General features: G+C 48.0%; 1 protein-coding gene across 1 annotated transcript; it reads left to right on the top strand.

Annotated features, from left to right (window-relative positions):
* The first annotated feature begins 429 nt into the window (after window positions 1-429).
* LOC141080336 (protein ABHD15-like) lies at window positions 430-7305 on the top strand. Its single transcript, XM_073565471.1, has 2 exons — window positions 430-1317; window positions 6991-7305. Exons 1-2 carry the CDS (start codon window positions 461-463, stop codon window positions 7079-7081), a joined length of 948 nt encoding a protein of 315 aa, XP_073421572.1. The 5' UTR covers window positions 430-460; the 3' UTR covers window positions 7082-7305.
* The last annotated feature ends 4159 nt before the right edge of the window (window positions 7306-11464 follow it).

The raw sequence follows: 11464 nt of genomic DNA, 5'->3' as shown, positions 1-11464 counted from the left end.
AGAACTTTCTCTTTCTGATACCAAAGTCTGTTGCAATCTGAGAGGAAAACTAAGCACTCGAGAACTGATTTCACGACTGTTTCCTTTTGATATTACATTTAATGCCATATTATTACACATATGATAAATGAACTTCGTATAGAATTTCCGGTTCAAATAAAATTGTATTTTCCTGTCCTTTAGTAGTCCTAGTAGGTCACAGTCCAGCAGATCATTGGCACAAAGGAGGATGCACTGTAGCTGCAGGCTTCACTTAAACACAAACATGAATCACTGTTCAAACACTTTTGTAAAAGAATAGCTCAACCTTTACAAAACCTCAAAGTCAGGAGTCCAGGACTTGAATAAATAGAACATTAGCTAAGTAGAAGCAGTAGAAAAATGTTTGTGTTGATGAAAGGTTCAAGGACAACTAATCAGGAAGAGGCAGCTCAGAAACATCACCAAAGGAGTCATAGTCATGTTTTCGATGCAAAGTGTGTGGTGGGTGATCTGGTCCCGGATAAGTATTCTTATAGGTTCTGTTTTCAAGGTCAAGATTTGGTGTACAAAGCAGAAACAAGAACACACTGGAGAAACCGAAGAAGATGATCGCTTTGGAGATGATTTTAGAGACTCTTGGGTACCTTTTGCAGAAGGACACCAGCTTATTTGCAAGCAATCAGCTCTTGCTCGTTGGCTGCTTAAAGATATTCAGCGCTTAGTGCTGGAGCCAACACGTTGGTGGTGGAGTCAGTGGTCGAACCTTCAGACTCTTATTCAAAACTTCCTTCCACCGGATAATCCTTTGGAGCTAGCCAGAGAAAATCTACAGCTCACAGATGGCGGGATCATTGCTTTGGACTGGGTGGTGGGACCAAGACAAAGTCTAAAAACAAGAAGGGGCACAAACATCACGGATAATCCACCATTACTCCTGGTAATTCCAAACCCTTTTGGAAAGTTAACTAGAAATGTTCAGCATTTTTGTCTGCTGGCATTAGGAAAAGGTTACTATCCAGTCATATTTAACCGACGAGGACAAAATGATTGTCCCCTGACAACACTTCGACTACAGGATTTTGGGGAACCTGGAGATCTCAAAGAAGCTGTAAATTATGTTTGTTTTAGGCACCCGAGTTCCATGCTCTATGCTGTCAGTGAAGGACTTGGGTCTGGACTGCTGCTTTCTTATTTGGGAGAATGTGGCTCATCCAGTTACATGACAGCTGTTTCCTGCATTTCACCAGTTTTCCGCTGCCAGGAGTGGTTTGAAACCAGGATACCATGGTTTTATGAATGGCCTCTGCTGCTTTATCAAAAAGTCATTCTTAGCAGGTAATACAAATCACAGACTAATATGTGATATGCATATGGGTTATGTTAGTACTATGTTACACAGTAGTTGAGACAATTTTCATTTCTGAAGTGCCTTTAAATATTTAAAAGAGGTTTTTGTACAAAAAAAATATGCATGTCTTCACAGCTCAAGCGCGATGCTCTTTTTTAGTTCACAATAGGTCAGTATGTAATTGCCTGCAGCATTCATGTGCCATGCTATTGGCATCACTGCTCAATGATAGGAGCCATGATGGCAGTAGTATGTCACATGACCAGAGAGGCTACCAATTTGCTGCAGTGGTCATGTGTCAACCGGAAAGACCGTGGAGTAGCACAGGAAGAGCACTGCATGGGAAAGAAATTGTAAATATAATTTATTTTTTAAATAGTAACTATTAGAGTTGAGCGACTTTTGGTTTTTTAGGGTCGCGTTTCGTTTCGTGAAACCCGACTTTTCCAAAAGTCGGGTCGAGCAAGATCGTCCGATTATAGGGAAAAGTCGGGGTCGTCCCGAAACACGAAACCCAATGTAAGTCAATGGGGAATAAAAGTCGGCAGTGAGAGGAGGACAGGAAATACACCAACAGTGCCCATTTGAATGCCAAAAGCATCAATTCTTCTTACTTAAGCTTGTCAACCTTAATTAACTTCATAATACAAGTTACGCACTGAAAAATGGGGGTTATTTGGCTACAGTTGTGGGGGGGAGGGCTGGCTCCAGGTTTTCATGTGCCCTGGGCGAAAGAGCGCCCCTTTAACACATACCACAACTCATCATGCTCCGATACGGCAGGGAAATAGCGGTATAGTACAATGAAAAATACTTCACTTTTTACATCTCATGACGAGGCCCATCTATTTCTCCATACAGAATCATTGGTCCCATATAATGTTTGAAACAGTATATGATGAGCTCCACATAATGCTACAGTATATGTTGGTCCCCATGGATGAAGCTCCACTGTCTTATGGGCCCAAATAATGCTCCAAACATAAGGGGCCCCATTTCTAATGCTCTAGTGTATAATGGGCCCTGTAAATGCTGCTCCAGTGTCTGATGTCCACCTTTGGAATGTTCCAGTGTATGGTGGGCCCCATCTATCATTCTCCAGAGTATAGTGCTCCCCAAAAATTGCTGTCCCAACATTGAAAACAATCAAATAAGTCTCCTCGCTAGGGAATCCCTGTACTTGTCTGGACTCCTCGTCGTCCCCATCTTCCATCTCACTGCACAGTATTTCAACTTTGCAAGTGCTGTGATCCTGAGCAAGCAGGGGGGGCCCACTCGTTGGCGACGGCACTGGCACAGGGCCCCTGATAGTACGGTGGTGTGTCTGATGGCGGGTGGGCCGAACCTGCACTTTCATCTGCAGCTTCCTCTTTGTCACCGTGTAAGATGAAACTGTATATGGGAAGGGTAACCTGAGTTTCATCAGGGTCAGATTCAGGCCGTGTAGCGTGCGAGGGGAATGTAGTGGTCTGGGTCAATGTACCAGCAGATTCATCGAGCAGTGGCTGGGCATCAGTGCACTTGTGTCGCCCCCAGGAGTACAGTCGCCACAGTGGCATTACCTTCTTCCTAGGGAGTGTGATGTCATGCTTGGGAGCAACGAACGATCTCTCTAGCAGGTTAACTGATTGGGCGGCGTTATTCCCACGAGTCATGACCCTCCAAACAGCGTTCATGAAGGCAAAGTGTTTGTTTTACGTGGGCAGTATGGTTGCAAAGCTGAACCTTAAAGGAATATCCAGAAGGGCACCACCAGGAGTGGAGCCTACGGTTAAATTCGACTCCACCTGGGAAACCTCAACCATGCCAGCTACAGAACAGATGCACACATTGCAAGCTTAATTCCGTTAACGAACGAGACTCCGTCATGCCCCGCGGTCCGAGTCCGGCTTACTAGAGGGACACGTGAGGCTCTAGCACATGAGATTGGCCAATAACTGGTGTGTCATGCCCTTACATGTCCGTGGCTGCATGTGCGCTACACTGAAAAGGCCAGCGTTAGTCGCTTACAGGTGCAGATAACCCGCTGAACAACGTTAGTGATGGGGATCACTGATTACAATTATTACCCGCGAACAATGATTTCCCAGTAAGTGCAGGTCAACCGCAGTTCCGGAATTAGGCCTAACCGTCATTCCTGAAAAAATGAAAAACTTACGTGTGCAAACCACAGGTGCTGTAGCTTGCTTAACAGCTCGCCAGCCGTTCTCACGCCCAGTATGGATTACACATTACACGTGATTGCACAAAGGTGAGAAAGGGTACCGTATCCCCAGATAACATGTATGGATAGCGTACACATTCAAAATATATGTCTATACATCAGGAGGCAGGCTCAGACGGTGTTAGGCCCAGTATGGATTGCACGTGATTGCACAAAGGTTAGAAAGGGTACCGTATCCCCAGATAACATGTATGGATAGCGTACACATTCAAAATATATGTCTATACATCAGGAGGCAGGCTCAGACGGTGTTAGGCCCAGTATGGATTGCACGTGATTGCACAAAGGTTAGAAATGGTACCGTATCCCCAGATAACATGTATGGATAGCATACACATTCAAAATATATGTCTATACATCAGGAGGCAGGCTCAGACGGTGTTAGGCCCAGTATGGATTGCACGTGATTGCACAAAGGTTAGAAAGGGTACCGTATCCCCAGATAACATGTATGGATAGCGTACACATTCAAAATATATGTCTATACATCAGGAGGCAGGCTCAGACGGTGTTAGGCCCAGTATGGATTGCACGTGATTGCACAAAGGTTAGAAAGGGTACCGTATCCCCAGATAACATGTATGGATAGCGTATACATTCAAAATATATGTCTATACATCAGGAGGTAGGCTCAGACGGTGTTAGGCCCAGTATGGATTGCACGTGATTGCACAAAGGTTAGAAAGGGTACCGTATCCCCAGATAACATGTATGGATAGCGTACACATTCAAAATATACACTCACTGGCCACTTTATTAGGTACACCATGCTAGTAAGGGGTTGGACCCCCTTTTGCCTTCAAAACTGCCTCAATTCTTCGTGGCAGAGATTCAACAAGGTGCTGGAAGCATTCCTCAGAGATTTTGGACCATATTGACATGATGGCATCACACAGTTGGCGCAGATTTGTCGGCTGCACATCCCTGATGCGAATCTCCCGTTCCACCACATCCCAAAGATGCTCTATTGGATTGAGATCTGGTGACTGAGGAGGCCATTTGAGTACAGTGAACTCATTGTCATGTTCAAGAAACCAATCTGAGATGATTCGAGCTTTATGACATGGCGCATTATCCTGCTGAAAGTAGCCATCAGATGTTGGGTACATTGTGGTCATAAAGGGATGGACATGGTCAGCAACAATACTCAGGTAGGCTGTGGCGTTGCAACGATGCTCAATTGGTACCAAGGGGCCCAAAGAGTGCCAAGAAAAAAATTCCCCACACCATGACACCACCACCACCAGCCTGAACCGTTGATACAAGGCAGGATGGATCCATGCTTTCATGTTGTTTACGCCAAATTCTGACCCTACCATCCGAATGTCGCAGCAGAAATCGAGACTCATCAGACCAGGCAAAGTTTTTCCAATCTTCTACTGTCCAATTTCGATGAGCTTGTGCAAATTGTAGCCTCAGTTTCCTGTTCTTAGCTGAGAGGAGTGGTACCCAGTGTGGTCTTCTGCTGCTGTAGCCCATCTGCCTCAAAGTTCGACGCACTGTGCGTTCAGAGATGCTCTTCTGCCTACCTTGGTTGTAACGGGTGGCAATTTGAGTCACTGTTGCCTTTCTATCAGCTCGAACCAGTCTGCCCATTCTCCTCTGACCTCTGGCATCAACAAGGCATTTCCGGCCACAGAACTGCCGCTCACTGGATTTTTTTTCTTTTTCTGACCATTCTCTGTAAACCCTAGAGATGGTTGTGCGTGAAAATCCCAGAAGATCAGCAGTTTCTGAAATACTCAGACCAGCCCTTCTGGCACCAACAATCATGCCACGTTCAAAGGCACTCAAATCACCTTTCTTCCCCATACTGATGCTCGGTTTGAACTGCAGGAGATTGTCTTGACCATGTCTGCATGCCTAAATGCACTGAGTTGCCGCCATGTGATTGGCTGATTAGAAATTAAGTCTTAACACACAGTTGGACAGGTGTACCTAATAAAGTGGCCAGTGAGTGTATGTCTATACATCAGTCGGGTATCTAGGGGGGGGCAGCCGGGGCAGTTGCCCCGGGCGCAGCCAGCAGGGGGGCGCAGTCGGGCCGCCTAATGCAGCGGTCCGCAGTGTCCTCCCTGGCGGCTGCGTTCTGCCGCCCCCCGCCTGAGAGTCGACGCTTCTCTGTGTCAGCTGTCAAGCTGACAGCCGGCGCAGAGAAGGAGGCCGTGCCGGCTCCCAGGGAGCAATTGTACTGGCGTCTATACAGACGCCAGTACAAATGAAGCTCTGACCGCCGGGCCAGAGCGACGTCAGCAGCGTGATCAGGTCATGTGATCACGCTGCTGACATCACTCCCCGGCGCCCAAAGCAAACGCTGGTGGTAAGTGTGCTCCTCTGTGGAGCTGAAGAACCACCGAAGATGGGAGATGAGGGGGAATTAATGAGTGGAGATGGGGGGGATTTGTAGAGGGGATGGCGGTTAATGTGTGGGGGTATTTAGAGTGGGGATGGGAGTTAATGAGTGGGGATGGGGGTTAATGTGTGTGGGGGTTAATGAGTGGGGATGCCATGGTGTTAATGTGTGGGGGGATTTGGAGTGGAGATGGGGGTTATTTAATGTGATGGGGGTTAATGAGTGGGGATTGGGTTAATGTGTGCGCGGGTTAATGAATGGGGATGGGGATTAATGTGTGGGGGCGTTAATGAGTGGGGATGGGGGTTAATGAGTGGGGATGGGGGTTAATGTGTGTGGGGGTTAATGAGTGGGGATGCCATGGTGTTAATGTGTGGGGGGATTTGGAGTGGAGATGGGGGTTATTTAATGTGATGGGGGTTAATGAGTGGGGATTGGGTTAATGTGTGCGGGGGTTAATGGATGGGGATTAATGTGTGGGGGTGTTAATGAGTGGGGATGGGGGTTAATGTATGGGGGTATTTGGAGTGCAGATGGTTATTTAATGTGTGGGGGGATTTGGAGTGGTGATGGGGTTAATGAGTGGGGATTGGGTTAATGTGTGCGGGGGTTAATGAATGGGGATGGGGGTTAATGTATGGGGACGTTAATGAGTGGGGTTGGGGTTAATGTGTGGGGGTATTTGGAGTGCTGATGGGGGTTAATGAGTGGGGATTGGGTTAATGTGTGGGGGGATTTGGAGTGGGGATGGGGGTTATTTAATGTGTGGGGGGGATTTGGAATGGGGATGGGGGGATTTAATGTGTGGGGAGATTTGAGGACACAAAATAAAGAGTATGTATGAGGAAACAGTATGGGGGATTGGTGCAGACAGTATGGGGAGCGAATGGGTTAATGTATGTGTGCAGACACAGTATGGGGAGTCGGGGTATGTGTGAGCAGACAGTATAGAGAGTGAGGGGGTAAATATATGAGGAGACAGTATGGTGAACAGGTGGGATGCTAGAGGGGAATAGTGTGAGGTGACAGTATATTGCAGATATTTTTATTTAGGGGCATTATAATGACTCTTCTATCTTTAAGGGCATCGTGTGGAGATTTGCTGCAGAAGACCGGAGAAGATGGAAGTCTGCAGAGACGAGATGTGGATGAGAAAACTCATCATGGGGTCTAGAAGAAAAGGTGACTGACTGCAGAGACGACGTCATCTATAAGGTACCTGGATGTAAATGTTATTTGTGATACTGACTAATTCTCATGTTTTTATTTGTTAGGAACATTACAGGGGTTGTCCAGGTTTGTGCTGAGTCTGCAGTCATTCTAGGTGACTGCAGACGTCTGAATTCTCACAGTGCCCACTGAACGCTGTTAGGATTCTCTCGTGCCGGTAATTTACATACATGCGGTCACATGCTGACTAGACATGTGTGGCCTCACTCAATGAAAATGAACGGAGCGAGGCCGGGCACGTCTAGTCGGAATGTGGCCAGAAGTATATAAATCACATACTTGTGCTGACATGACGGTACATCAGCAAGGGAGAATCCTAAAAGTGTGCAGTGCATTCGTTGTGAGAATTCAGAAACTGCAATGTCAGGATTCAGCTCTGCAGGTTCCAGTAGTCATCACACGGACACTTCACTCATATGAGATTTTCATAGTTATGGTCCTGTGATAACGAGCTTCTCTTCCTGCTTCTCTCAGTTTTTTACTGAACATTGAGAGCATTAGGAGGAGCAGCTCGTGGGTACATAGGTAAGTGTGCAAGTCGCATATGTACTTGGGGGGGGGGCGCCGAACCGAATTCTTGCCCCGGGTGCCAGAAAGCCTAGATACGCCTCTGCTATACATCAGGAGGCAGGCTCAGACGGTGTTAGGCCCAGTATGGATTGCACGTGATTGCACAAAGGTTAGAAAGGGTACCGTATCCCCAGATAACATGTATGGATAGCGTACACATTCAAAATATATGTCTATACATCAGGAGGCAGGCTCAAATGGTGTCAGGCACAGTATGGATTTGACGACCCAGACTACACAGCGGAGGAGCAGGGAGAGGTAAAGATTGCAAATGCTGGGGCCCTGCCCAAGCAAGGGGGGCCCACTCATGGGCGTCGGTACTGGCACTGGGCCCCTCATAGTACGGCGGTGTGTCTGACGGCGGGTGTGCATCACCACCGTCAGAGACACTTGATTGCACTATGAGGGACCCTGTGCCAGTGCCCGCGCCCAAGAGTCGGCCTACCCACCTGTCCAGGGCAACGGCACTCGCACGGTGTCGTGCGCTAGGTGGTGACCCCGGCCATGGGGGGGGAGGCAGCACAGTTAGGGAGTTTTTGAAAGTGGCATATGTTGATGTTGGACATTCAGCTGATGCAAAAGGCGAAATAGGTCAAGTCCCAGGAAGAGGTGGACCAAAGCAAGCCATTTTTCTGTCACCCTATGTGTCATCAGGGGAAGGTGGGACAAAATCCTTGGAAACCCATGCATGGTTCATTTTAATGAAGGTTAGATCATCCACATTTTGGGTTGACAGACGGGTCCTTTTTTCTGTCAGGATTGATCCAGCTGCACTGAAGACTCTTTCCGATAGCACACTTGCAGCTGGGCAAGCGAGCTCCTGTAAGGCATATTGTGCCAATTCAGGCCAGGTGTCCAGTTTAGCGGCCCAATAGTCAAAGGGGAATGACCTGTGTGGGAGAACATCGATATGGGAGGAAAAGTAGTTTGTAACCATAGTTGACAACTGCTGTCTCCTGTCACTTTCCATCGATGCAGTATTACCAGTTGTGTGAGCGGTACTTGAAAAATCAGTGCAATGTCGATAATGAGGCGGTGGTTGGGAAGGTGGAGCAATCGCTGCAGCTTCTTCATACGAACGGAGTGTACAGGCGACCGGCGGATGTGCGCGCACAGTCTTCGCACCTTCTGGAGCAGGGCTGTTAACTCCGGATAATTTTTGAGGAAGCACTGCACCACCAGGTTCAAGGTGTGAGTCAAGCAAGGTATGTGGCTGAGTTTTGAAAGGGCTATGGCTGCCACAAAATTACGGCCGTTATCACTAACTACCTTGCCTGCCTCAAGATGTACACTGCCCAGCCATGACTCAGTTTGTCTCTTCAAGTACTCGGCCAGCACCTCGGCAGTGTGTCTGTCGCCCAAACACATCATCTGCAACACAGCCTGCTGACGCTTTCCACTAGCTGCTCGATAGGGGGACACCTCGTGTGCAACAGTGGCAGCTGCAGATGGAGTGCTCGTACGACTGCGCTCTGTGGACGAGCTTTCGCTTCTGGAGGAGGAGGAGGAGGAGGGTCGAACGCCTACAGCCAACTGTTTCCTATACCGTGGGCTAGGCAGCACTGTCCCACCGCTGTCCCCTGTGGACCCTGCATCCACCACATTAACCCAGTGCGCAGTGATGGACACGTAACAGCCCTGGCCATGCCGACTGGACCATGCATCAGTTGTGAGGTGCACCTTTCCGCTCACTGACTGCTTGAGTGCATGGACAATGCGGTCTTTCACATGATGGTGGAGGGCTGGGATGGCTTTGCGAGAGAAGAAGTGGCGACTTGGTAGGTCATAGCGTGGTACTGCATAGGCCATGAGTTCCCGGAAAGCTGCGCTTTCCACCAACCGAAAGGGCATCATCTCAAACGAGATTAGTTTGGCAATGTGGGCGTTCAAACCCAGTGTACGCGGATGAGAGACTGAGTACTTTCTTGACCTACTCATAGTGTCTGGGAGGGTGAGCTGGACTTGAGAGCTGCATATGGTGGAAGTAGCGGTGGACAGGGTGGACTGAGAGAGGGTTGATGATGGTGATGGAGTTGGTGTTCTTTCTGATGGCCTAGAATCAGTCTTTCGTTGATATAACAGTGGGATTCCCTGACTGCTGTGGCCTTGCAACGACACCTCAACATTTGCTGCTGTGCTAACCGGTGGGCTTACAGTGGGGGAAACAATGTAGCGTTGCTGACTACCTTCGTTGTGATCAGTTGCACATGTGGCACTTGAGGTTTGGTGTTGTGTCCACGCTTGCAAGTGCATGGTGGTTAAATGTCTAAGCATGCAACTGGTATTCAAATTTTTCAGATTTTTCCCTCGGCTAAAGGTCTTTGCGCACTTCTTACAGATAACCTTGGCCTGATCATGAGGATTTTGTTCAAAAAAGTGCCACACTGCACTCTTCCTACTTTGGCAGACATTTTGCGGCCTAGCACGCTGTGATCTTTTGACCCTCTGGACAAGCTGTCCAGCAACTCTTTTGATTTTTGGAACCTGTCTTTGGAGTGCTCCGGGACTGCCAGATAACAGCTGTTGTGATGTCGATGTTTGCTGTGGATGCTCCTCATCTGAGCTATTGGAAGCAGCACCCTCTTCCCCCAATGGATGCCAATCTGGGTCAACAACTGGGTCATCCATCACCTCCTCTTCAATGTCATGTGCACCTTCCTCTGTGTCACCGTGTATGGTGGTATAGTGTGCGGGAAGGGGCACCTGAGTCTCATCAAGGTCAGAATCTGGCTCTGTACACTGCGAGGACAATGTAGTGCTCTGAGTGAATGTACCAGCAGAATCATCCATCAGCGGCTGTGCATCAGTGCACTCCATGTCAGATTCATCTTGGCCTGGGTAATTCACCATTTGACTTGATAATCCAGGCATGGTATGTGAAAACAGCTCCATGGAGTAATCAGTAGTATGGCCTGCGTCATCCTTCAATCTTGGTTGGGGTGAAGGACACATGGAAAGGTGTGGTTCATGAACATGAGCCTCCAATGACGACTCAGTGCTTTTACTTTTTACAACTGAAGAAGAGGAGGCGATAGAGCTGGAGGCTGAGTCAGCAATGTAAGACAAAACTTTTTCCTGATGCTCTGGCTTTAAAAGCGGTTTGCCAACTCCTAGAAAACTAAGCCTTCGAAGCCTTATGGAGCCAGACGATGACGCAGGCTCAACACCTCCTGCATTCGGTCCTATTTTGCTCTTGCCACTACCATCAGATCCACCACCAACACCATCATTACCAGCTGCCAACCCCCGCCCAATTCCACGGCCTCTTCCACCAGCCTTCCTCATTTTTGGTAGAAATGTAGACAAAATCCAACAAACTATGTAGTAATGTAAAACAAGGTACAAGGTGTCTATAGGACAGGGGAGATTTTGAATTTCTGCTCACACTACTGGACACTGGACACTTTTGGATTGTGTGAGGCCCACTGAATATCTGAGCACTATGTCACAGGCTCGATGGCACAGCTGTGACCAAAGTGACTAGAGGATAAGTGAGATTTTGAATTTCTGCAGACACTGGACACTTTTGGATTGTGTGAGGCCCACTGAATATCTGAGCGCTATGTCACAGGCTCGATGGCACAGCTGTGACCAAAGTGACTAGAGGATAAGTGAGATTTTGAATTTCTGCAGACACTTGTGGACACTGGACACTTTTGGATTGTGTGAGGCCCACTGAATATCTGAGCGCTATGTCACAGGCTCGATGGCACAGCTGTGACCAAAGTGACTAGAGGATAAGTGAGATTTTGAATTT

Source organism: Dendrobates tinctorius, unplaced genomic scaffold (genome assembly GCF_039654945.1).
Source record: "Dendrobates tinctorius isolate UK_male_01 unplaced genomic scaffold, ASM3965494v1 ptg000016l, whole genome shotgun sequence".
Taxonomy (NCBI): Eukaryota; Metazoa; Chordata; class Amphibia; order Anura; family Dendrobatidae; genus Dendrobates; species Dendrobates tinctorius.
This window is presented reverse-complemented; position numbering and strand designations above follow the sequence as displayed.

Coding starts and splice junctions, on each gene's coding strand:
- LOC141080336 (XM_073565471.1), top strand. CDS start 461: ATGTTTTCGATGCAAAGTGTGTGGTGGGTGATCTGGTCCCGGATAAGT. Junction 1,318..6,990: donor CAAAAAGTCATTCTTAGCAG/GTAATACAAATC, acceptor TCTATCTTTAAG/GGCATCGTGTGGAGATTTGC.